A 26,148-nucleotide genomic window follows, 5' to 3' on the forward strand; every position below is an offset into this window, starting at 1 on the left:
GAAGACAGATAACTATTTTGGCTCATATTACCAACGATGAGGCTATGTCTAGCTCTGATTTTCCACAGATTCTACAATCTCGGCCTATACCAAAACATTTAAATTGACTTTACCATAGATCGTTCATCATGATTCCATCTTCTCTTTGCTTTTTCCTCCTAAACAACCCAGGACGCATCACTGCTAAAAGTCTGCACTTATGGATGCATAGAATGCCATTTATTGTCTTCATTCTACTTTCAATATTTCTGTTTAAGCCAGGGGGTTTCTGACTCCACCACCACTCAGATCCCTAAAGAGTAACCTCTTCCTTGCTTTAATTACTTGGATCTCAGACAAGGTTTATATGCTTCTTCATTTTGCAGGATATTTTCTCTAGAAGAGACAAAACATCATATCTAAAGAGGAAATTGCAGACAATGGAGGAGAAAAGTCTGAAATGGCCTCCCAAAAAAAAAAAAAAGGCAGAAGTGGGTATTGTATTGAGATTTTTTTTTAAAAAAAAAAATCAAAACCATGTAATGTGATGGATTGTTGATAAACTGGGTATTCTTTCCATTTTTTCTCTCCTATGAGTTACATGCCAGATGTCAAAGGTACCGCTGGAAACATTGGCCTCAGTTCATTACCATGTTGCCGTTACATTTTACATTACTATGTAATGTGAATTTTATCCTGCACAATTTTTTTGCAATGTAACAAGTGCCATATCTGAATGAGATGCAAGAGTACATTATTGTTATTGTTGTTGGTATTATTATTTTTTTGTATCCTGCATTTTTGCCTGACAGGGGCTCATGCAAGTCTGCAAACACATTACATGGGTCATACAATAATGTTCACCAAGGAAGTAGCTTAAGAATCCTTTAATCAGTTGGAGGTATGTGCTGTTAATATTATTCCCATCTGTGCTCAAACTATCCAGCAGAGATGGGAAAACTGTGATCTTCCAGATGTTGTTGGGTTTGCACTTCCATCAGCCCCAGCCAGTGGTCAGGGATTATGGCATTTGTGGTTCAATAACATCTGGAGGGTCATGGGTTCCCAAGCCCTGCAACAGAGGATATAACAGTTTGCTACATCCTATGAGTAGGGCTTATTTGTTTTTATAAGCTTACCAAGATGAATAAGTAGCATCATTAACTTACGTTTATTCGCAACGGATTGCAACCACACCACTGAGATAACTATAGGTTTCGATTTTCAGTCATCTTAGCATGACTTTATATGTAGCAGTTTCCATATAATAAATGACACGTTTTCTCAGTGCTGCCATAGCAACATAAACAATGCGCTCCATCATACTGTTCTCACTGTAAATTTGCTTACTGGCCCAATTTTATTTCCTTTCTTTTTTAAATAGGGGGGGGGTCTCCTGATGTCCCACACACAGAAAATGAGCTGAAATAGAAAAAGTGTTGTTTTTCAATTGCTAGCATATGCAGTGCTGAATCATTTGAAACAAGTAGCACTGAATAAGAGTGCTATCTAATAATGCTACCTCCCCATAGTTAGATAGTATACATTTTGGTTAAGATTTCCAGTGACATGTTAGGATATCTCTTGCACTATAGGTTAATCCATTTCTGTTTAGTGTCATGTCAAACTCACATTACTTACACTCTATCTTTATTTAGTTTTCAGCTCATTCCAGGGCTTCTGTATAATAAGTACATACTATGTCTGCACATGCTGGATTTTTTTTAGTAGGGGGAGACCTGGATGAGCAACTACTTCTTCATCTTTATGTCTCCCCACTATTTTTATTTTTTAGAAAGAATCTCTTGACAAGAATTGATTATGTGTGGATGGGGAATGCTCAGATCTAATTTTTCATGCTTCTGTTAGGGCTTGGTTTCAACAAATACACAAAGCATAGTCAGGAAAAACTAATTCAGAACCTCAAATGAGAGGGTGTGGAAGAATTCCAACACAGAGAAATGTGCACTTAACGCACATTGGTCTCAGTGAGACTAAGTGAGACTAACTCTTCCAGTTGCAGCTAGGCTGTTTGAACTGTGGGATTTCAGTCCACAAATAAATATTATTAAAAGATAGGATAAGGAATTTTGCTTTTCTTCAAACCAAAATTATTTTCAACATGCTAACACCAGAAGGATCCAACTATTAGCTGTTACAGTGGTACCTTAGGTTATAAACGCCTCGGGTTACAAACACTTTGGGTTACAGACTCCGCTAACCCAGAAGTAGTACCTCGGGTTAAGAGCTTTACCTCAGGATGAGAACAGAAATCATGCGGTGGCGGCGCAGTGGCAGCGGGAGGCCCCATTAGTTAAAGTGGTACCTCAGGTTAAGAACGGTTTCAGGTTAAGAACGGACTTCCAGAACAAATAAGTTCGTAATGAGAAGTACCACTGTAGTTAATTAATACTGAACTATCTTTTAAAAAATAAAATAAAATGCTGCAGCTTTACTCTCAGAAGATGTAAGTAAACACCTTGCCAAAAAAAAGCAATTACATATAAATGAAAATAAAGCAATTATAATTACTTAAAATATAGTGAATCATTTTTTCATACATTTGTGAAAATGCATTTTCTTATTTTCTCTCAAATGTTGGTTTCAAATCTACATACCAGATACAAATATCATTTATAACTCACACAGTCGTAAGGTTCTACTCCACCAAAACATGCTAGCCAACATTAAATTCTGTGAGTTGTCCTCTGGTTGCTATACTTATAATGACCTTCATCTCCCCACTCTGTTCAAACTTCAGGAAAGAAAGGAGTGCACTGTCCATAACCGCCCCCATATCCTGCCTGCAGCCTCATCAAATATCTTTAGTAGCATGCGGCTCCTTCAAGAAGGACTTCCTGCTTCCAGGGTAACAGGAAACAATTTCTGGGCAAGCAGTGGCCAGACTGGAGCCCACTCCCTACAGGTGGGAGAGAACAACAGTCCGGTCCATAGGGAGGAAGCTAAGGAAAATGGGAGGGACAGCGGAAAAGCAAAGGCAAAGGATGTAAGATCTATGAGAATCCAAGGTAATGAAAGGACGCAAGAGACGGAAAAAGTATAAAGAAATGGGGAGGAAGATTAAAATAAGACATTTGAAAAGGGATGGCAAAAAGGAAAGCGTGGGCTGTGGCATTGTTACTATCAGGAGCCACTGTGGCTGGAACCGGGAGCCACTTTGGCTTTGACCTGAGCTCTGTTGCTCTTTGTGTGAGCAAGCAAGGCCACAGACTAAAACCATCTCCAGGCCCATAGTCCTGCCTCAGGCTCCAAAGTGACACAGCCCATCCAAGCAGACCACTGGTCTCTTCTGACCTGGCAAAGCTGTAAAAGCTTCCAGATCAGCCTTAGGGTTTCCCCTCTTTGGGGCCAGTTGACAGAAAATTAAAGGGCCAAACGAGTTTTTCCCCACCTATCCACCCTCCATTATGTATCATAAGTAAATAAAATCCTGTTGTATTGGACCCTGCCTCCACATCCTTTCCAAACTGATGAACTTTAGCACTTGGGTCTATTCCAAACCCAGAGAACTCAATTCCCCAACCCCAGGCATCACCCAGACCCCAACATCTGGCATCCCTGGTCAGGCTTGGGTTTATACTAGGCCATAGTCAGCTTGGCCTTTTCTGTGTGGTTACTATGCCCAAACCTTATTTTTCTGTCTGCTGGCCCTGGTCCTAGGTACTCTCCATCTCGCCAGCTCCCTGCGACACAGCCCTGCAGTTTTGGGAGGGTGGATGCAGTAGGCACAGATTTTGATCAGGTCCATTTATGGAGTTATTCTAAAGAGCTGCAAGTTTATTCAAGGTGTATGGTTTTGTTAAGAAATATTGGTGAAAAATAGTGTCGCTGTTCTGAAAGTCACCCCAAAAATAAAAAGGCTGGTTAGGCCAGAATACCATCCACATCAATGAATGAATGCTGTCGCAGCCAAGGCATCTATGGGACTATCAGGCTGCAGTCATTTACCGTATTTTGCGCTTTATAAGATGCACTTTTCCCCCTCCTAAAAAATAAAGGGAAATGTGTGTGCATCTTATGGAGTGAATGTAGGCGGGAGGCTCTGCTCAGCGCTCCCTTTAAAGAGCCGCGTGGAGGGCTGCCCTTCTCCCTCCTCGGGGAAAAGTCCCCAAGAGCCGCGCACACACTCCGCACGCTGTTTAAAGGGAGTGCGGCTCTTGGGGAAGCCTTAGCTGCACACAGCCTCTTCCGGGCAGGGGACGAAGCTTCCCCTTGCCTGGGAGAGGCTGCGCGCGGCCAAGCAAGAAGCCAGGAGAGCCAGCAGGATCACTGCGAAGCGATCCCGCTTGATGTCCTGGCTTCTGGTATTCAGAATATTTTTTTTCTTGTTTTCTTCTTCCAAAAACTAGGTGCGTCTTATGGTCTGGTGCGTCTTATAGAGCAAAAATACGGTATTTTCTTACCTGAGAGTAAGTTCAACTGAACTCAATGGGACTTACTTTTGAGTAGACATAAATAAGATTTCACTGTACATCAATGGATACTGGAAATCTACAAGATTACACCAGTGTAAGTGAAAGCATGATTATCAGAAGTGCTTATGACTGCACCATATTTTTTCCAGATGTTATAAAATGAATGCAATCCACACCTATAATGTGTTATATAAAAGATTCTAGCTCATAACAAATTAGATAATATTGCTCTCTTGTGCCCTTTAACTGCTTAACATGCTCAAGAAAAAAAATGGTTTTATTGAGCATTTCTCCAAATCTAACACACACAAACATAAACAGCCAGGATGTCAGTGACAAATATCCACATGCTAAGAAGTTTAGTATTTTGATAAGTCGTTTTATCAAAAAAATAAATTATTTCATAATTCTGCAATATAAGATTGATTTAAAAACAAAACAAAACATAAACCTTACCCCTTAAGTTGAGATCCCAAGTTCATTTGATTCCATGTCATGCATTCAAGCTGTGAGGTCATTTGGTATAAATTGTCACTGTTACAAAAATATTTAAAGTTAGAACTAAAGTTATGTGATCCAGTTCAAATAATTTGTTTTAACTGAGAAGCAATATTCTTATTTTCTTCTTTTAAAAAAAACATTTCAAAAATAAAGGTAAACCAGTTTAAAGTAATTCATTGCTTTGCCAACATGGTGCTTATCTGTAAGGCTGAATTAAAAAGAAAGAAAAGAATGGAAAAAAAGGAGAATATCAGAGGAGAATATATCATACTACTTTCAGGGTAGCATTCAACTAAGTTTTATTTAGAATAGACTCACTGAAATTAATGAACAAGACTAAGTGGGTCTACTCAGAGTAACGCTTAGTTGAATACTTCCCTTATAGTGTTTTTAAAATGTCCATAAAATATGATATAACGAAATTAGTTCTGCAAAGAAGAAAAACATTACATGCAATTAAATTACAGTATTTATAGACCCATAACAGCAAATTATTGCTTTGGGGGAGATGGGGTGGAATTCAGCATCACGCTCTTTTGATCTGAACCCCCCTCTCCTTCCCCATGTGATGTTCTGGGGGTTCTCCAGGATCCCTCCTCATCAACTTTTAGGGGTGTGGGGGTATGGAGGAGGAGAGGACGGAAAGCCCTATAATGCAAGCAGAAGTCCTCTGCTTCCATGGGGTCACAAAGAGTCAGAAACGACTAAACAACAACAACAACAAACAGCTAAGATCAACTTTATTACAAGTTGCTAAAGGAACCTTCCTGATGAAGGAAAAGAAGTTACCTTCCTTGATTCTCATTCATACTTGCATCAGGGGTAAGACAACATAAAGCCCCAGGGCCATAACAGGCACCCCAAAGCTTTCTTGCAGCCTGCATATAGCCCTGCTCTGCTATCAGGCATCCATTTGCCCCTGTTCTTTGTTATCAGAAAACATTATTCTGGGGAAAGTCTTGGTGTGCTTGCCGTTCACTGTGAATTTTGAGATACAGATAGATAGAGGTAGAGGTAGATACACACAAACACACACACCACTATAAATCACCAAACCTTTCTAAATTTAATCAAAACTAATTTTACTCAAATATATATTTTTATACCATTTTCTCTTCAGATTTCACTGGACCACTTTTAATATACACCCTTAGAAGCAAAGAAATAAAGTTAAATGACTTCAGCTGCAAAGTATGTGTAATATCATTTGTCATTACCGCTGAATACTATTATTCATGAGAGTGTCTAAACTGCTATTATGTGACTACAATGTCCTGCATATCAGCTCAGAAATTGTTAAGACTCTCCTGCAGTTTCCCCATTTGCAACAGCAGCTCGTGCTGGTCTGTGCCACTACATTTTGCAATTCCATGAATTCTTCCTGTAATGCTGATGTAATTAATTCCTCCAGGGCCCTGATTTTTATTAGAAGCGCCAGACCTCTGCATTTACAGCAGGAGATTTTCCTTTAACTTTATTTCATTTGACAGTTCATTTATAAGGGCCTCCTCCACAAGATCTCATTTTTTCCTTCATTTGCTTTTTCATCAAGTAATACACTTACTCATCTTGTCACCAGCAGAAAGCCACTCAGGTTGCCAGGTCCAGGCCCTGAAATGACTTGTATGTATATTTTTATGGGGCAGCATTTTCATCTTGTAGTGCTGTAGTGAGAGGAGTAGCTAGACCATATGCAGTTTTTGCTTGAATGGAAAACCCATTTTTTAATATGTAGATACAGGAGAAGGCAATTGCCAAAACGATTTAGAAATCAGGACAATTTTTGAACTCAGGCACAGGTTGCAGTATCTTAAGAACCTAAGCAGAAGCCTGCTAGATCAAAGCAGGGATCCATTTAGTCCAGCATACAGCTTCCCACAGAGGCTAACCAGATACCTACTGGGAAACCACAAATAGGTCATGAAGGAAGGTAATACATCTCAAACTGTTGCTTATGAACAAGCAGCTTCCAGGTAGCCATCATAACTAATAACCATTGATAGAAAGACACATGGAGCAAAATCAGTCTAACTGCCTTTCAAAGCCATCTAACCTAATGGTTGTCACCAAATTAAATAGCAGTGAGTTCTATACATTAATTATGCTTTTGTGGAGTACCTAGTTTCTCCAAGATCTGCTGTAAAATAGTTTCATTGAGTAACTTCAAATTCTGGTGTTACAGTAGGGAGAAAACTGCTCCCTATTCACTTTGAGAACTCTATTCATTGTTTTATATCAGGACCTCCCTTGCTCACATTTTTCTAAACTAAAAAACCTAAAATGTTTAAACCTTTCCTCATTTGGAAGCTGCTCCTAATTCCTTGGTCATTTTAGTTGCCCTTCCTTTGCACTTTTCCTAGTTCTACAATATTATAGATCCATGCTATTGACTCTAGCTAAGCATTCAGTATTCTGTCATAATAAAACCTGAAAATTATGATTGTCATGCAGTCAGGACAACTTGTATCTACTTTGTATGGAGAAGCAACTAGTGAGGGGTATAATCTGACCAAATGTTTGTTTCTTTATTACACAAATTTATGGGCTGCTTCACAGTTTAAAGCCAGCTATGCATTGAACATGGTAAAAACTGAGCAAAACACAGATATGGATGCTCTAAGAAAAATAAAATCAATTCAATGAACTCTAAAAACAAGAAAACAGACCATGCAAATTCTAAGAAAACAGTGAAAAACAATTGCATCAGATATAAAACTGATCTTCCAAAAATTGCTGGGTTGAAAATCTTGAAAATTCTCATGAAGAATGGATAAGTTATATACCAGTTTTTGCACTACAGCCTTCACACTGTTTGTAACTTTTTTGTGCCTATCCAAAACATTCATTAAATTTACCCTGTTGGCAGTTTAGATTGTGTCGGAAATTGAACGGTATTGTGCCTTTTGCTAGTTTAATGAAAATCCAGTGTGCATTGCTTAAGTTTTGAGAATTCAAAGTTTCTGTTTTAATCAATCATTTAAGTGAGGCAGGGGTCACCAACCTTTTTTGGGCCCATGAACCCATTTGTAAACAAGAGAAACTGTCATGGCCACCACACATTAGCAGTGTGCATTGGCTGCATAGGCAGAATAATGAGACAAATTGTGGTGATTTGAGGATCCACCCAGCTCCCTCCAGGGTTGAAGCACAATGTCAATGAACACCACTGGGTAGGATCAGGGCTCCCCAAAGCCTCATGTGTCCTGTCACTCTGGTTTTTCTTTTATTCTATACTTTTATGAACTCTTAGCTTTATATTTTTCTATATCTCCTTGTTTCTCTAGGTCTGTGGACTTTGCAAGAAGTGAGGCTGTGCAAACTGGTCCCTGCAGAGCATTGAAGAACTCTGGATTGTTTGTTAAAGCACAGCAGTGGAGGATTAAAAAAAAAGTTTAAAGCATCATTGACTTTTTTAAAATCCTGTGTTGCTCTGCTTTAACACACACATAAAAACAGAGCTTCATGCTTAAGATCTGTTGGAGGCCTGAGGACACAAGCAAGTCCTAGATTTATTTATTTTTAAATGTACTAGGAAGAATATACAATATTGGCCACCTATTAAAAAGAGCAAAAAACAAACCTCTCTCCCTCTGTTGAAAACATGATGTTAATATGAATAGTGGAGTCCAAATGGCCTAATAAAGATATTGCCCTAATACAGTTTTTATAGAGGAAAGCTCCTGACAAAAGCCCCTTGGCCAGGATGTTTGAATTTTGGCAGACTTAAATTTGTGCCAGTAAATTTCATCCTCTTTGGACAAAAGGGGGGAAAGGAAATTCCTGATTATGATGAATGGGGACCACAAAGCTTTGTTTTACGCAGAATGGCTCAGAACTCAAAGCAGAGATCAAAACTTGATAGAGCACAGAGCAGGGGTACCAACTTGAATAAACTATTGGGGGACCCAGGTAACCCCTGCCCCACATAATTGATTGTAAGACGTGGAGCACGCACAACATTTGAATGGCAATTCCATTCAACTGGGGGGGGGGTTGGCCCCCTCAAATATTTTATTGGGGGGAGCCGAAGGGACCTTGTCGTTAGGAGTTGGCTCCTATGGCACAGAGTGAATGAAAAAAAGATCAGGGTTTTTTTTAATGCATAGATACTAGGCCAGTATTGGGTCTTAGGTACACACCCCTAACCACACACACACCTCAAACAAACAGTGTAGCAGACTGCTTTCTTTCCATGATGGGAAGGACCATGTGGGTACATGGAATGTCTCTGTGGATGCATGTTCACCTGCTGGTGCCACATTGGTCACCCTTGAACTGAGGACAAGTATTGTGGCACATGGCTGTGTAATTGATTGAAGCCTGCCTCCCAGAAGAAAAAACAGCTGCTGTTGAAGTGAGCAGGCTGTGAAGTGGAAGGCAATGCACAGGGGTGTAAATGCTGCAATTGTGCAGACTCATTAACATACGTAATATAACCCTAAGACTGCAATTTGAAGAGAAGATTTTCTGAATGGCTAATGCACAGTAATTGATTGCAACAGAGCACCCGCGGATACATGTATGGAAAAATAACAAATGAGATAGTGTCAATGCAACCTCAGGTCACTTCTGCAGGAGGACCTTTACCTTAGAAGATACCTCTTCTGACCAGAATGATCAGATTATTCCCCTGACCGTGCAATCCATCTACTTAGAAGTTAGGCCCATTAAATAAATTGGGAATTACTCCCAGGTAAGTGTGTATAGGGACGCAGGTGGCGCTGTGGGTTAAAGCCTCAGCGCCTAGGACTTGCCGATCGAAAGGTCGGCGGTTCGAATCCCTGCGACGGGGTGCGCTCCCGCTGCTCGGTCCCAGCGCCTGCCAACCTAGCAGTTCGAAAGCACCTCCGGGTGCAAGTAGATAAATAGGGACCGCTTACCAGCGGGAAGGTAAACGGCGTTTCCGTGTGCAGCTCTGGCTCGCCAGAGCAGCGATGTCACGCTGGCCACGTGACCCGGAAGTGTCTCTGGACAGCGCTGGCCCCTGGCCTCTTGAGTGAGATGGGCGCACAACCCCAGAGTCTGTCAAGACTGGCCCGTACGGGCAGGGGTACCTTTACCTTTACCTAAGTGTGTATAAGGGACGCAGGTGGCGCTGTGGGTTAAAGCCTCAGCGCCTAGGACTTGCCGATCGAAAGGTCGGCGGTTCGAATCCCTGCGGCGGGGTGCGCTCCCGCTGCTCGGTCCCAGCGCCTGCCAACCTAGCAGTTCGAAAGCACCTCCGGGTGCAAGTAGATAAATAGGGACCGCTTACCAGCGGGAAGGTAAACGGCGTTTCCGTGTGCAGCTCTGGCTCGCCAGAGCAGCGATGTCACGCTGGCCACGTGACCCGGAAGTGTCTCCGGACAGCGCTGGCCCCAGGCCTCTTAAGTGAGATGGGCGCACAACCCCAGAGTCTGTCAAGACTGGCCCGTACGGGCAGGGGTACCTTTACCTTTACCTTTAAGTGTGTATAGGAATGCAGCCCAAATATGCTGTTGCTAAAAGGCGAAAGATTTATACGATCTGAGGTGAAACCAGAGCATGGGCATGGTCAGCCAATTGGTGTCAAAGAGGGACAGAACTTTCTTTATGTATGCAACAACAGCAGCAAGAATACTCATCACAAAGTACTGGAAGACACAGGATCTACCCACTCTGGAAGAATGGCAGATGAAGATGATAGACTGTATGGGACTAGCAGAAATGACCGGCAGAATCTGAGACCAGGGAGAAGAGTCAGCGGAAGAAGATTGGAAGAAATTTAAAGACTATCTACAGAAACACTGTAAAATTAATGAATTTTAGAATGATGTTGGATAGAAATTAAGTGGTTTCTAGCTGTAATGTTTTAAGAGAATAGGGAAAAAAAGGTTCAGAAGCAGGTTAAAACTTATTGATAAGGATTTGCTGAACTAACAATTTGAATTGGAATACAAAAAAGGGAGGTATGAGGAGGTCTGGGAAACAGGTTAATGGAAAATAAATTGTGGAAATTTTGTGTGTTTTTTAATTATTCTTATTTTTGTATTTTTGTTATTTTTTATTTTTTATTTTTATTTTTGTATTAATATTGAAAACTTTAATAAATATCTTATTTTTAAAAAACAAATATGCTGTTGCTAGTTTCTGTTTCTACTCCAGTCATTCATGACAATGAACCAGAATAGAAGCCTGGAAGATCCAGAGAATGAGTGACTAAGGAAATAAATAAATACTGTTTCTGATTTATGAGGGAGCAGAAAATAATTCCATGAGCCCTCTATGATGGCTAGAATAACCTCTGTCATATAACATAGTGTTGTGAGTGGTTGAGGGCTTAGGCTGTATGCCTGAGTTCCTTCTAATTCCTGGATGCAGCGGGAATAGCCAGGCCAGCTTCTTGGTAATGCCTCACCAAGCATGTGGGTAGGCCTCCCCTCCCTCAACTGGCTGGTAGTTACAAGGACAAAAGCCAGAGTTTGTGAAAGAGAGCTGGGCTAGAAGCAGGAGGCAGGCAGAAGCCTGAGAGACATACTTGATATCTGCTTGAATCCAAGGCTGTGACTATGAGAGACACAAGACCTTCTCGGGGCATTAATGCTGTGAGCCCCTCCATTGTAGGCTCAGGTTGAATATATGTGTAAATAAACCATATATCATAAAGACACCACAGTCTCCGCTGTCCCTCATTACGAGGAAACTGAACCCTGAGTCAGTGCCTGCAACCTCTGGAATCTTGCGCCACTCATAGATTGGGATGGCACACAACAATATTCAAATATCATTAAAATTGGCTTACATATCAACATGCAATAGAATACATTTTTTGAACCAATGGATCTATTCAAATATCTGCTTTAAATGAGTCTGAAGTACTAGAACTAATTGGAAATAATTGGATTATTTCAATTATTATGAACTGAACCTCCTAAGCCACTGCAAAGAAAGGACTACAAAAGTCAGTCTTCCCTTCCAGAGATGTTTTGAAAATGAAGTAGGGGGAGGGGAAGACATTCATACAACAGGGATTAATGTCAGTTGGAGTGAAATAAAAGGAAGTTAACTTTAAGCAAAAAGGGGGGGGGACTTAAAAGGAAACCAGTAGTAGATCATATAGAGTTTGTTTTGGCCTCTACTGCTGCCTACGAGTTCTTGACCTTGGTGCAGAAAGAGCTATAATCTGCGCTGCAACTCCTCCACTCTTAAAGTCTTTGTAAGTGTGACTCATAGTAAATTTTCAGCATTAAACATGTTTACTACATCAAACTGCATCAAACTGATACAGAAAAGTTCACAATGTCATTTTAATAGATCCGCAACTGTTGGATATCTAATGCATGTTTGGAGTCGGTGTTTCTTTGCCTTCTGCGCCTGACCATCAAACACCAACACAACGTTCTTGAAAAACAGATATTATGTTGCAGCTAGGGTTGCCAAGTCAACAATGAGGAGATTCCGGTCTGTTAAGGGTTATGTATATAGAACGAACAAATATTTTTTTCCAGATACAGCTTTCCTACTTAACAGTTCTGCTATGACAGGAGAAGCTGTATTTGGGCAAATTCCCCTTTTCAAATATTTCACTCATGCAGCATAATCCCATACACGTTTTTCAGACTCGCTCAGTTCAATTCATAAACTGTGTATACACGTAGCCTTTCACACATACAGGGCTTGTTTCTTCACAGTGTGCTTTTGTACGTAACAGCTTGCAATTGTACACAATGACTTCCTCTAAGGCAGCAGCTAATATCTGTGTGGCTATGCACACCGGTGGGCATGTTTTCCAACTAGTGCACGCTGGTGTTCTCTAGACCCCTCTCCTCAATTAGTATGTCCGCTGAGTTCAGGTACTTTTTGCCCTTTCGAAAGAGAGAGGTGGAAACTGGTGTGCTGATACACTGGTATTCAGAAGTATACAGAGGTGAGTAAGTCACTGTACTGTTTCCTGTTTTACTTATTTCGTTCATTGACAAGTTAAACATGGTGAGGGAGAGTGGCACAGCCCTGCAATGTCAGTAGGTCTGCCCCAGTAGGAGGTGACCTGACAAAGCACTCTCTCTGTACACACGTCTGCAGCAAGCACTTGAGAAGTGCATGCTAGGCACAAAGCAGATTACAACGGTTTCAGCAAAATGTGCTTTGGATTGGCAAATACTGCAGGATGGGGATGGCATTGGGATGATGTCATGCATACAGCACTCCAAAAAGGCACCTGCATCCAGCACTGGTTGCACGTTATCACACAGTGTTTACACACACTCATAGATAAAGGAGCTATCCTGGCAACTGTTCTTGCTACAAGGAAGAAACATTTACTAAAACAAAAGCAGGACACAAAAAAAGTCCACCATAATATTTGTACTGTGATTCCAGTAGGAAGCTAGGGACATGCACAGGTTGAAAATGAAGCTTCCTTGAAAAGGGAGGAGATAGAGAGAGAAAAAAACGGCATGGTGCATCTGCAGCAGCACAACTCAACACCTTCCAGCAGTTTTATTAAAGTTCTAACCAAGTCAGTACGTGCTATGGCTTTTTAATAGTTATTGAAAAGTACAAAAGTACTTTCACCCTATGCTTTTGGGTACTTTGACAGAACTGTTTTTAGAAGTTGTTTCTTTGGCCATGGTTGGATCAAGCTGTTAAATGGAGGAACACTGAGAGATACAGATTTGAACAGCTCTGCTCATGTTATAAACTGCAAAACGTATCTGCTTAGTACATAATCTGGTTGCTTTGTCAGAATTATGAGAACATCAGCGTTAAATAAAGTTTAGTCCACAGTTGCAAATAAAGTTATGAAAACCCACTGTAAATGATATTTTAAACCTCAAAAACAAAATGGTATAAACTGGGGCTCTAAAGATCAGATTTTTAAACAGGTCCCTGTCCACAGTACTAGGACTCCATGTGTGCAGATGCACACGCCAAGCTATGGTATCCCCATTTCCTGCTTCTTAGCAACGTATGCACAGAGCTGTCATGCCCATTGGTATAGTGGAGCGGGAACACAGGGGAGCAAAGCTCTGATACTTCTCTGCATAGAAAGAGCAGTGGTGTAATATGCCAGGACTTCATTTGCCAGAGTTGTAAGGGTTTTTTTTTTTTTGGAGGGGGAGTGGAGGACAGAATGGAAAGGCTCACCCAGTAACTAGCTCAAGTTCACTCAGTGAGTTTGATGTCTAAATGGAGATGTGAACCTAATTCTCTCCAGCCCACATCCAACACGCAAACCAGTACACACACACCCGTTGCCAGATCACTATTCTATGACTGCCATAGCTGATCTTAATAAAATGGGTTTTATACTATGTACTGTTGCTCTTTGGTGAGGTGGAGGTGTATCAACAAGCTGCTGCATTTTTGCATTTTCCTCAAGGAGCGTGGCTGTGGGAACTGTCATGAGAAGCTCCGGCACTTCAAAATGTACTGCAACTTGTTATGCCATGGCCTTCAAAATGGAAATAATGGAAACATCAGAGTAAGGACATGATGTAAGTGAGTGGAGGCACACCACTTTCTTGCTTAGGAACCAAATCTTCTGGAGCCTGTACCCCACTCCTTTGCTATTGGGCATTCTGCAGTGTCTTGGCATTGAGGAGTTTTCCATAGGAGGGTGGTTCTGGTCCAAAGAGGGCTCCTGTGCAGCTCAGAAGGCTTACTAGATCAACATGACTACTATCTCTAAAATAATGAAAGTTATCTTATTGAAATTCTAGCTGTTATTAAGTCAGCAGAATGAAGTATTATTATTTTTTCATAAACAAGTTACTGTGGTCACTGACAGGAATTGTGCTCAGTGAGTGAATGTCTTACCAGCCAGTCATTAAATATTATTAATTGTGCTTCCAAAGATAGTATCCTTGAGAAATGTAGTCATTTCAGTTTCTCAGAGTTTGCTCCTCAGTTTTCATACTGAGTATCTTCATATCTACCACAATGGGAAGGCAAAACTAAACAAATTCTCAAATGGATGAAGAAGTAGGTTAAGGTGGTAGAGGCATTTTGATAACATGCATATTTGGTTTGAAATAGTAAGTCCCATTGAAGTGGTTCCTATGGAGCAACATCTTGACTTGTAGTACCGGGGTGTAAGCAAGGGGAGAGAGGTGGGAGGGCCCTCAACCAATCCAACCGGAAGGCCAGTTTATGAAGAAAGTAGTTTGCAGAAGGCTGATGCCACAGCGAGGCCTTGGGAGTCAGCAAATCATGGTTCTGCAAGAAACTCTTGGGCAACCTAAAGCAGAAAACCGCGCGGACTATGTGCGAGGCGAATCAGGTGAGAGATGCATTACTTGGGCAGAAAAGAGCTACCCTTAAGCTGACAATAATAAATGGGACATAGAATATAGGGAGCCTATTAGAGCCGAAGTCTTGGCCACACAATGCATCTCTTTCCGCTTCGTTTGCTGCCGCATTGCTTCTGGCACCGACCGGTGAGCGACAAACAGAGCCTAGAGGATACTTTGTTCGGTTCCGCTAACGGCTGACACCCCAGCCCTGCTCCGCTCGGATCTCACTCATTAAGCTTAATGAAGCAAGCGCAACGCTCGGCTCCACGACTCCTGCACAGCAACACCTCCGAAGGTGGAGAGGCGCTCAGGTCCGCGCTCCCCTCCCCTCCCCACCTTGGCCCTCCTTACAGGACCCTTGTGGGGTTTCGCGGGGCGGAGACCTTTGATCTGCCCTGATGTGAAATAATGTAAGAGGTACAGGGGTCTCCGCAGCCCGGATTTACCGGAACCATGTTCAGGAGGTTACCCGACGCAGGCAGACTTGGGACCAGGGTCCTTTAGAAACAGTGGAACTGACTGCTAAACACACCCAGCAAAGAAAGAAATCGTGGTGTCCCACAGAGGTGCGCATTGCGCACAGGAGATTTGCTCCCCACGGTTATTCCTGTGCAACATCTCTCTCTCCATCCATCCGATCCATGCACCCCATTTTCCCCGCGTCTCCTCCTTCAATGACTTCAAGTCAGGCTCACTAGCAAAGGGGCTTCTAGAACCGAGCGGCACAATATCAGTCAGTAGAGTTAGAACCAAAGTCCGCGTCGCTCTCCTTTGCAGGAGTACATTGTTTTTGCGCCGCACGTTTCTTAGCAGCTCCCTAGACATGGGACTGGTTCCAAGTTCACCAAAAGTTGAAGCATAGGTGGGAGAGAGCGGAGTGGAGGGTTTTGTTCGGCCTCCTAAACAAGCTCAAAACAAACTTAAAAGGTGCTTGGCTCTTCTCCCCTCGGCCCCGGACCCGCTCCACCATCGCTTCAAAGCAAAGGGCAACAGCTACCGGTCCCAAGGCAAAGGGTAGCAGATGGGGGTTGTTTTGATTTTTAAGCGCCTGCTGGACGGGCCACAAAGCTAAGCCCGGATAGAATGGAAAGGGGCGGTTTTGTTTAAAATCAGCACAGTGTGGATGGCCTTGAGCGAGTTACGTTTTCAACCTCGGTTCCCCCACCGGCAGGGAAAGAAAAAGCTTTTTAACTACCAACATCTCCTGTGGTGATGTTATTTCAGGTACTGCATCCCACATCCGACTTTGAAAAAATGAGAATATTATTTTGCTGTGAAACCCCGCAGTTTGGTCCTTTTTCTCACAGTTGGTATCCATCTCTGGTAAGAGGCCGTTTGCGCTGATTAAACTTTACATCTCCAGAATTCCGGGATGCTGCCTATCTCAGGGACGCCTTGACATTTTGAAGTGGCTCCTATTTGGTCCTGCCATTCTGCGGTGGTGGAAAGAAACACACCCGGGTAACTCCCTTCCTCCTTTCTGTCAGACAGATGGACTTTTGCCACAGACCAGAATGGAGAAAAAATTAAGGAGCGCATCCTTTCCTTCGGCTTACTAATTAACAAATGAACAAGCTCCTTAATTTTCCATTTCACTGACAGACCAGACACCCAGCACAGTTAAACTGAGTAATACTTCTGTGTCCAGCCAGATTGGTCCCATTAACTTCAGTGGACCCTAAACTGAACTTGCTTCCAAGGTCCTAGTAAACTGGACTGTGAGAAAAGGTTCAAGTTCCTTTCTAGATCTGAATGCAGCTTTATCAGAGGACAAGACACAAGGCCTTGGATGAAACACAGAATAAACCCAGTTGTTCCAGGCTTAACACCAAATACAAGTAATTAATGCTCTACACAAAATACACCCATTTTCTGTCAGAAACCATTTTTTTTTTAAACTGAAGAGGTTGGCTGGTTAATTGGGACATGGAAGCTTGGGCTACCATAAATTTATTCATCTTTAAGGTGCAACAAGATACTTTTTTTTTGCTTTTGCTGCATTATATTATCAAGACTAAATCCACTTTAAATGGTAGCCACTGTTAACAAATATGGGCCTAGAGCCACAAAATCCTTTCAATGAGAATTGAATGGGCTCATTGGAAGGAAAGGTGGGATAGAAATCTATGAATTTAATTTTTAAAAAATTGCAACAAGAGTGCAGTAATTTAAAATAACAAAAATAGATACAGTGTTTGTTTCATTTATCTACCACCCTTCATCACAAGATCTCAGGGCAGTTTGTAGAATAAAATACTTGTTTACGAGACGGCAGGACTAGAATCAAAGGTAGAAACCGCAAGAGAATAGATTTTGGCCAAACATTAGGAGACACTTTCTAACTGCAAAAGGCTGTTCCATAGTGGATGAGACTGCCTCCGGCTCTTCTTCCCTGGAGGTGCTTAAAGCAAATGCTAGAAGGAAGTCTGTCAGGGATTTTGGTAAGGAAAGGCATTGCAGATCCTGCATTAATCCAGGGGCTTGGGCTAGGTGCTATCCAATGTACCTTCCAATAACATTGCCACATCACATATATTTTTAATAACAAACAAATATGAGCATCTAAGAGCAACACAGTTTTCTGTCCTTGCATTTTAATATTTAGGGCTATATTTTGTCAACTTTAATTCTCTGAAAGGAGAATTAGAGACATGCTAAAGTTAGACGTTCCTCATGTTATCGGAGGCCTAAATATGACAGTTTTGTATAAATAAAGTCTGGTGTGGTGAAGAAGAAAGGAGGAGGTATAGGACAGCAATTCAACTTCAGAGGCGTTTGCACCAACAATAAAGCTGTTTTGCCAATATATGGGAGGTGAACTGTACACAAAAGAACTGGAAGATGAAGAGACCAGAACTAAAGGCTTCACACCTGTTGTATGGGGTCCTCAGGAGCAAAGCCTGGCTGCCCGTGCAACTGTCCGTCGGGGTGTGGCAGCCATAAACAGGAGGAGGCACCGAATATTGCTGGTCACCTGCAGACAAACCATAGAGAAGTTACTACCCCACAGCAGGGCTGATTTCCATGCTCAGAAGGGTTAATGTCACATCCTGTAAGCTAGAGGAAGGGCTTTTTCTCATGCTCAGGAGTCGATGGGGGCAGGGGGCACCTGAGTCTTCAATAATTTGGAACTGATAATTATTTCCATTTTCAGTAGATATTTCATCGTTGAATAGAACAGAGCTAAGGCTTATAGTTATAGTTATTCTAAGCTGTGTAGCCGTTGACAAAAATCTTATGGAAAACAAGCAAACACTTTGTTTTTGCAAGTGTTCCGTCTGATCCCCAGTTCTGTGTGAGCTATCGGATGATAAAACCTTCAAATCTCCCTTCAACCATAAACCTGCAAAGTGCTTTTTTCTCAGCCTCCCATTTGTCACATGAAAGTAAGACCATAGGAAGCTGCCCTATACCAGTTCAGATAATTTATCCATCTAGTTCAGTATTGCCTATAACACTACATTGACTGGCAGTGTTCTCCAGGATTTCAGAGAAGGAGCATTTCCCACCTCTAGCTATAGAAGCAAGCTAGAGATTAAATTTGGGACTTTTTGTATGCAGCACGATTACTCTGGTGCAGGGGTCAGCAAACTTTTTCAGCAGGGGGCCGGTCCACTGTCCCTCAGACCTTGTGGGGGGCAGACTATATTGGGGGGGGGGGAATGAACGAATTCCTATGCCCCACAAAAAACCCAGAGATGCATTTTAAATAAAAGGACATATTCTACTCACGTAAAAACACACTGATTCCTGGACCGTCCATGGGCTGGATTTAGAAGGCGATTGGGCCAGATCCGGCCCCTGGGCCTTAGTTTACCTACCCATGCTCTGGTGCATGCAGACCATACTAATACAGACTAATACTGACCAACTTTATATTGCTGTCCTGAAGATGACTTTATTAGGAATTGCTCCCAGGTAATTGTGTACAGGATTGTAGCATTAAGACTTCCAACATTTGAAACACCTTTTGTAAATGCTAAGAACACCATCCAAACAAAGGGCACTATCAAGCTTGAAATCCCAATATAGTTTCAATGGGATCTGCTTGATTTTGACTGCTTTATGCCCTGAATATTTAGTCAATAATATCACAATAATGACCAGCCAGTAATATAATCTAGTCACACAAATTCGAAGTGTCCACTTAGGCAGGAGAGGGCTTGGATTTTTGTCCATAAGCATGTGTGTGTGTGTAAAAGTTGCACTTTCAATGAAACCTATAAGTAAGTGCACAAGCATGTTTATTCAGAAGTAATCCTTACTGTATTCAATGCAGGTTATTCGACTCAAACTGGAATAAATCCCACTGAACTCATTGAGACACTTAGGAGCAGTCAGGCCTAGTCATATGAGCTTCAGGAAATCTACACTTGTCTAGGCTATGATTATTGTACTTTTATGTGCACAGGACCACATTTGTGTTCCGTTATCAATGGTATAATCTCTGAGAAGGTATTCTGAACAGCAGCCGAGTTTTTATGGGTACGTATAAGGGTAGACCACTGCCATCCTGATCATGATTATCAGTACCACTAACCTGTTCGCTACTTATTTGTCTCAAAACTACTTCCGTTTGGTTCCTAGAAGCCTAAGTAGTTACCTAGAGACGTCTGCTGGACGATGGGATCCTCGTGCTTGAAGGAGTGGTTTGTAAACTGCGCTGCGTGGTGAGAGGGGGTGTGGCCATAACTTGGAGTTCCATCAAACGCCACCGTGCCGTAACCTGCCAAGAGAACAACATTGTCAAGAACCAGGAGTTGAATCGCCTGCCCTTGAACTTTCTCATGAAGCGGCTTCCTGCAAGAATGTCCCCACCCGGGGCAGGCAGGCGTCGAAAACCTGAAGCCCCCGCTGGTGGCTCCTTCCTTCGGGAAGAGAGAGCCTGCTCAATGAACCCAGATAAACCCACGGCGTGACCAAAATAGTTCTCTCTGTGTTTATGACTGTGGTGAGAGTCCATTCTAAATCTGGTCTTTGGGGCTGTTTGCGTCACTTTCTCCGTCATTCCTTAATTCCTGAATTAGCATCCGAGCTCGGCCTAGTGGAAGGTAACTCTTTCTTTCCATAAACATCAGCACACAGGCTGCTGGTGGCCAAGAACTGCTGAGGGGAATCATTGGGTGTTAAGAGATCCATTAGCATCCGAGGCGCACGTCTAATTACTTTCCCCACGATGTGCCTCAATTCTCTTTTTGTAAAATGACGGCAGTGCCGCTTCTGTCTCTCTGGGAGCAAGGAGGACTGAGTAGGAGGCTCTCAGGCACGTGCTGCGGGAGCTGTAGGCAGGGGGGAAAATCGTACAGTTCCAAGCACTTTTTTTTTTTAATGTGGATCTCAATGTGACTTGCTGCCAAGTCATAACGAGATCATAAGTTTGTTTACTTGGAAATGACTTGTGTTTGGGAATCTAGGTGCCAAGTAGGCTGTTGGGATGGCGAGGCTCAAAGGTTGTTGTCAAGACTAGTCAAGCCTGGGATCGATGCTTCGGTGGGAAATTAGGAGTCAGGCGTTTTGGCTACGCCTGGAAAGGGCAGGCCGGTCGCTTCTCGCAGTGAGCGATGCTTTCATTAATTCTTCCTCATATTTAAGAGAAAGTCCCCCGTCTGTTGAGCAAACTAGTCTGCCGTTTCACATGTAAAAGGTACCCTTTAATCTCGTTCTCTCTTAACTTCTCACTTATTTTATAAGATTAGCTTTCTGAAGAGCCTGCAATAAAAATGGCAGGCCGTTAAATGAAAAATAGCCTCCTACTTTAAGCGAAAATTGCTCGCTCAAATAATAATAAACAGCCTATTTTAAAAAAACCGGAGTGAATTCAGATGGAAACGGATCGCCTCTAGTGACCTCAGGGTGACACCGAATCGTAAATCAGGCGTTTGGACACCAACTTTCATTAATTACTTGGAGCCAGTTAAACAACTTCAGCTAAAAAGTAATTACAAAGTAATATTATCTTTGAGGCTTCTCGGCTCATCAGCATTTACCCCAAGACCAAAGAATGTTTAGTGTAGCCCTTATGAGATCTACCCTTGGTTTCCCAACCACACATTATGTTTACTTAGAAATATATTTTAAACTCTATGCTTGCAAAGTTCTTAAAGTTCTTAAAGACTAGCGTCTTTTCAACCCCACCCCACCCCGCCCTCTTTCAAGACCACCATTTATTTCGAGAACACCAAACTGGCGGCAGGGGGGGCAGGCAAGATTGTGCAACGCACGCAGAGAGAGCAAGCGCCGCTGCACACTTTTCTGTGACATGAGCTTTCCTAGGACAACAGCCTACTTCGCTAGATGCATCTGGCGGACTCCTGATGGAGTCACCGTTCTTTCAATAAGCAGTAGATCGGGGGTGATAATGATGGATGTTAGACAGAATGTGACAGAACTCGGGAGAGAAGGGCGAAAGGGAAATTCTTCCAGATCCCTCAGTGACAACCCAAATAAAAGCAGAAACACATAAAACAAAGAAGGTTCTGGTAGAAGACAATTTAGACCTCTATTGCTAAACACATATCTGTGTACTGAGAACAAACATACTTAGCATGTTTACTCAGAAGTACTATTGATTTCCTAGACGTGATCCCTGGTAAACATGCCCACGCTTCAACCATCCTTGACAGTGAAAACCCATTGAAATTCATTGGATGAAATCTGGAAGCCACCCGCCTTGGTTTATTCTGCCTGTGAACAGTTCTACGTACCGATTGGAACGGAACTTATGTTAATATTTACAAATTTAGGAAATCGGAGTACGGGGCCCTTTTGCTTTAGTGTAAATAAGACCCGGAACGTGAAGGCATTTGCTTAAGAAGTAAATCTCACGGCTTTTAACGGAACTTGGCTCTAGAAAACAATGATTAGATCGTAGAATTAAGTTATTGTCCTAAAGTACAGTTGTGCTGGCCTCCTGGAGTGCCACATTGATGCCAATGGCGCTGATCCAAAAGAAAATTATCTACGCGGATTGCACCTTTTTTGCTTTAGGGTCTCAGCATAAAGTAGATTGGAGTACCTGCTTCAGGTATAAAATGTTTGCAGTGGCTCCTATTCTTGCAAACTTTTACAGTGAGGTAGATTTTACAGTGAAATAGCTAGATTTGAATCGACTGGTTTCCACTGAAGTCAGCAGGACTAAAAGCCGGTCCCGATCCTGAACTTATTTCTACTGAAGTGAGTCCTTTTGGCCGCCTAGTTGGAAGCAAGTTTCTTTGTAGCACGCTATTTCCTCCGCAACCGTTTTCTCGAAAGCAGGAGCCACTGTGCTCAATGGGGCTTAATCTCGAGCAAGTGCGCATAGGGCTGCAGCTCCAGTATATCCTAGATCTGAATGTAAACGGGCTTAAATCACAGTGTTTACAGTGATATGGAATGGGCTGCATTCTTTTCTTGTCCTCTCTGGAAAACGCGCTTTCCTGAAGCGCTTTTGGTAACTGCCCTTCCCCACCCCTATCCCTGCCACAGGGGTGCAAAAATGTTTGGGCCTGAAGGGCGAGGCAGAGAGTTCCCTCCACAAGAAGCGAAGGAAGGTACCCCGCACTGTTTTCCCCTTGCCACTTGGCCAGCGGTGGAGCAGGGGGCGGGAAGCGCCTCTCCAAGGCTGCTGCGTGCGCCTGGCGCGTTCTGTTGCGCGCAGCCTTCCTTTTTTCCCCCCGCGCACGGACGGCGTTGACAGCCGGTGCCCAACCCTTGCACTTCCCTGCTGCAGCTGTCCCGGGCTTCTTTATCTTCGCTCATAACCCACAAAGCAAAGGTTTGCCTCCTCCCTTTCTCCCTCCTCTTTCCTTTTCAACTTTCCCCGAAGCATTGACACTTCAGATCTGTTCGTTACTCTTGGCCCAGCGTGCAACTTTATTGGGTGACCTTCACAATTCGACTCGGAGCAGAATGATGTTTTGGCCACATTTCCCGGTGTTGCCTGACCCACAGCTTCAGGAATGCGATAAGGGGGCTGAGTTCTGAACCAGCCCTCTGATAGCGAGGGCTCTTTAATTAGGACTTTATCGGAGGCCGGGCTGATTAAAATGTGTTGAAAATAATTGAGATCTGGACATCTGGCGGAGAAGGCAAATCTTTTGAAGGGATACAATTGTTGGAGGAGCCCAGCTGCATGGAAGAATAGAAGCGACGGGGAGGGGGACGCGGACGGGGCAAGAGATTCAAAGCAGGAAGGTCCCCCCCCCCCAAGCCTTGGCAAAACCGTCAAGGTAATATCTTTCCCACGGCGGAAAACTCGTCTGAAACCTAAACTTCAACCTTGACTGATTCAAAGCAAGAACATTACATTCGTGCCCAAAACATTGTTTGCCAACTTCTCCAAATTCTTCCCAGCCACCCAATGAAACCTTGGTGTCCTGCCATAGTGCTCTCCCCTGCCCTCTCTTGCGTTCGCCTGTTTCAGCTAGAAAGACGCTGGTGGTTTGTTTTTATTCTGGATTCTCGTTAACTTTCTTCTCTACAATTTTTTTAAAAATCATACTCTTCCTCGCCGTTGGTCTTGTGATGCAGTAATTAAAGCAAACCAGCATATTGTTATCACCAGCTTTCTCACTTTCGAGTATATAAAGATCGGGGATCTAAGTTTGAATCTAAGGTATCTGGACGAACCTGTCACTCATCAGGACCAAGACTCACGTTGCCAAGAAACCCATATTTATCAATGCGCCCTTTTGAAAATCAAAAGTATGGATATTTATTTTCATCATATCAAAACAGCAGTTATAAGAACTCGAATTCTTATTTTACAAGCATAACTGCCCTACCAAAGTAAATTATTTTCTTTCGCTATTCTGATTTAATATAATATATAGCCTCTGGCTTCTGACAGAATTACCGTGTCTCGGTCGTAGGACGTATGGACAAAATGCACGCCTCCAAAAGCGATTTCTCATCACTAAACAAGGCGAGGAGAACTAATTCAATTGTGGAACTTCTATTTTGCACTTTTCAACAACACTAATCTGATTTGTTAAAAACAGAATATAAAAGATGCCGTTGATTAATGTGTCCACGGGAAAGCATGGATTTAGGATAAATTGTGCTAATTTCCCCTGCATTCTTTTAATGTTAACAATTACATTTATCCTGCTGTCATTCGAACTCTTTTCCTATATCTAAACACTTCAGCTAATCTAGAAAGATTATTTTGCAACAACTAACAATAACTGACAACAAACATATTTCTGGTCTCACACAAAAAAAGGTGTAAGAAGGGATGTGAATTTTAATCGACACATGATAAAGTGATATAATGCAAAACAATTCTAACTGCAATGAGAGAATTCCAATGCAATGTTCTTCAAAAAAAACTACTGTATGTATTATATATGCATATATGTTCACAGGTATGTGCATGCATACATACAGGGAGAAAGATACACGAAGAACATGCAATTGGATCAACATAGCAAGAGAAGTACTCTGAGTAATTTAAAAAATAATAATTAAAAAAAGAGAGAAGTACTCTGAGGTTCTAATCACTTATATCTGAGTTTGCTTATTTCCTTCTCCTTCCCAATCAATTTTCCTTTTGTGTTGTGTATTTTCAAATTGCAAGTCTTTGTCTGGGAGCCTTTTTTGAATGAGGAGTGGAATAAAAATAATATCTAAATGAAAATAAATGAAAATCAACTGGTGGTGAACAGGTTGGCAGTTCACATCAAAAGAAATTGAATTGCACTTCTGTTCCATTCTGACAGTTCTGATTAATTTAACTACCCTCCCCCATGATACACAGAAACCCACACATTATATAGGAATCATCATCATGTGGAATTCGCTAAGGAGTCAGAAATTGTCAGACCCAATAACCAAACATCAGCATTCCAGTAGAGCAGGGTCCATAAAAAATTACTATTGACCCAGATGCAAGAACTTGATTGGGGGGAGGGAGAGGTTAACTGCTATTTAGAAAAGGAGTGGCTTCCCAAAATAATGAAAGAGATTGCCTCCCTAACCTAACATTTTGCAGAACAAAGCTCTAGGTCTTAAAACCCGCCAACAAGGTAACACTTCCTAAAAAGGATTTTAAAAAGTTTTCTCTCTTCTCACTTTATCCATGGAAGTGTTACAAATTTTAGCCATGCTGATTTGGTAACTTCCTTAAAATAATGATAAACTGAGTGGTTTCGTGCAAAAGTAAAACTTGGCGAACTGTATGAACTGCGTGAACTACTGTGAACTGTTAATTCGATTAAATGAATTCTTACTGGAAAGTAATCATACTTTGGGCTGCTCTGCATTGTTCCAGAACCGCGTTTTCAACGGAAAATTGCAAAGTAAGCGAAAGGAGGTCCTTCGCTTTTCTCCAAGACGCTGTTGAGAGCCTCAGTCGGTGTTGTTTTGCAACAGATCAAGTTGCAGAAGCAAACACGAGTAATTATGGAATTCACAACAAATAATTCTCTGGAATTCACCAATAATTATATAGTACTTCCACTTCATGCATCTGCTAAAGTAGGCTATTGCCTAGGAAAACTAGTCAACTAGTCAAGTCAACTCAACTCAACTCAACTCAACTCAGGGCGCAATAAACTGTTCAGGTGACAAACAATCCACCTGGATGTTCACCCGAATTGAATTGGAGCTGCAGGGTCTAAGGTTAGGTCCCACTAATTTCGCAGTAGAGGACACGCCTTTCTCTTTTACATATAGGAATCTAGATGAAAACAAGAACAATTTAGCATTTGCTTCAAGCTGCTTCCAGTTTTACAGTCACCTGTTTTCCTGTTCCTAAATAGAAGAGCAGCCAGAATAAGAATATGACTCGATTCGAGACAAATTTCCTTGAGTCAGTGGGATTCTACATATTCTTATTTGGACGTGTCTTCTACCGAAATCAATAGAATTTATATGTCTAGGTCAATTTATTTGTTTAGGGTGCAGCAGAGGTTCCGAGCTAAACTGTGCTTATAAACTCCCGAGTCTAAAGAGATAATAGTGCAGTTCTACACACGTCTTCTCAGAAGTAAACCCCACTG

At 42.2% G+C, this 26,148-nt stretch overlaps 1 protein-coding gene across 8 annotated transcripts in view; it reads right to left on the reverse strand.

Annotated features, from left to right (window-relative positions):
* Positions 1–26,148, reverse strand: part of WT1 (WT1 transcription factor) — a 54,378-nt gene that overhangs the window by 24,871 nt on the left and 3,359 nt on the right. For 4 of the 8 annotated variants that reach the window (XR_014561838.1, XR_014561839.1, XM_083729430.1 and 1 more), the window contains exons 2-4: positions 19,773–19,895; positions 18,041–18,143; positions 4,872–4,949 (exon numbers count right to left, since the gene is read on the reverse strand). Coding sequence is in view for 4 of the 8 variants with exons in the window: in XM_083729430.1 (XP_083585556.1) it covers positions 4,872–4,949; positions 18,041–18,143; positions 19,773–19,895 (304 nt within the window). In the remaining 4 variants the exon portion in view is untranslated. The remainder of the gene's footprint in view (positions 1–4,871; positions 4,950–18,040; positions 18,144–19,772; positions 19,896–26,148) is intronic. The other 4 variants (XR_014561840.1, XR_014561841.1, XM_083729432.1 and 1 more) reach the window with 1 other exon arrangement.

The sequence above is a fragment of the Podarcis gaigeae genome (genome assembly GCF_964106915.1).
Source record: "Podarcis gaigeae genome assembly, chromosome: 1".
Classification (NCBI taxonomy): domain Eukaryota; kingdom Metazoa; phylum Chordata; class Lepidosauria; order Squamata; family Lacertidae; genus Podarcis; species Podarcis gaigeae.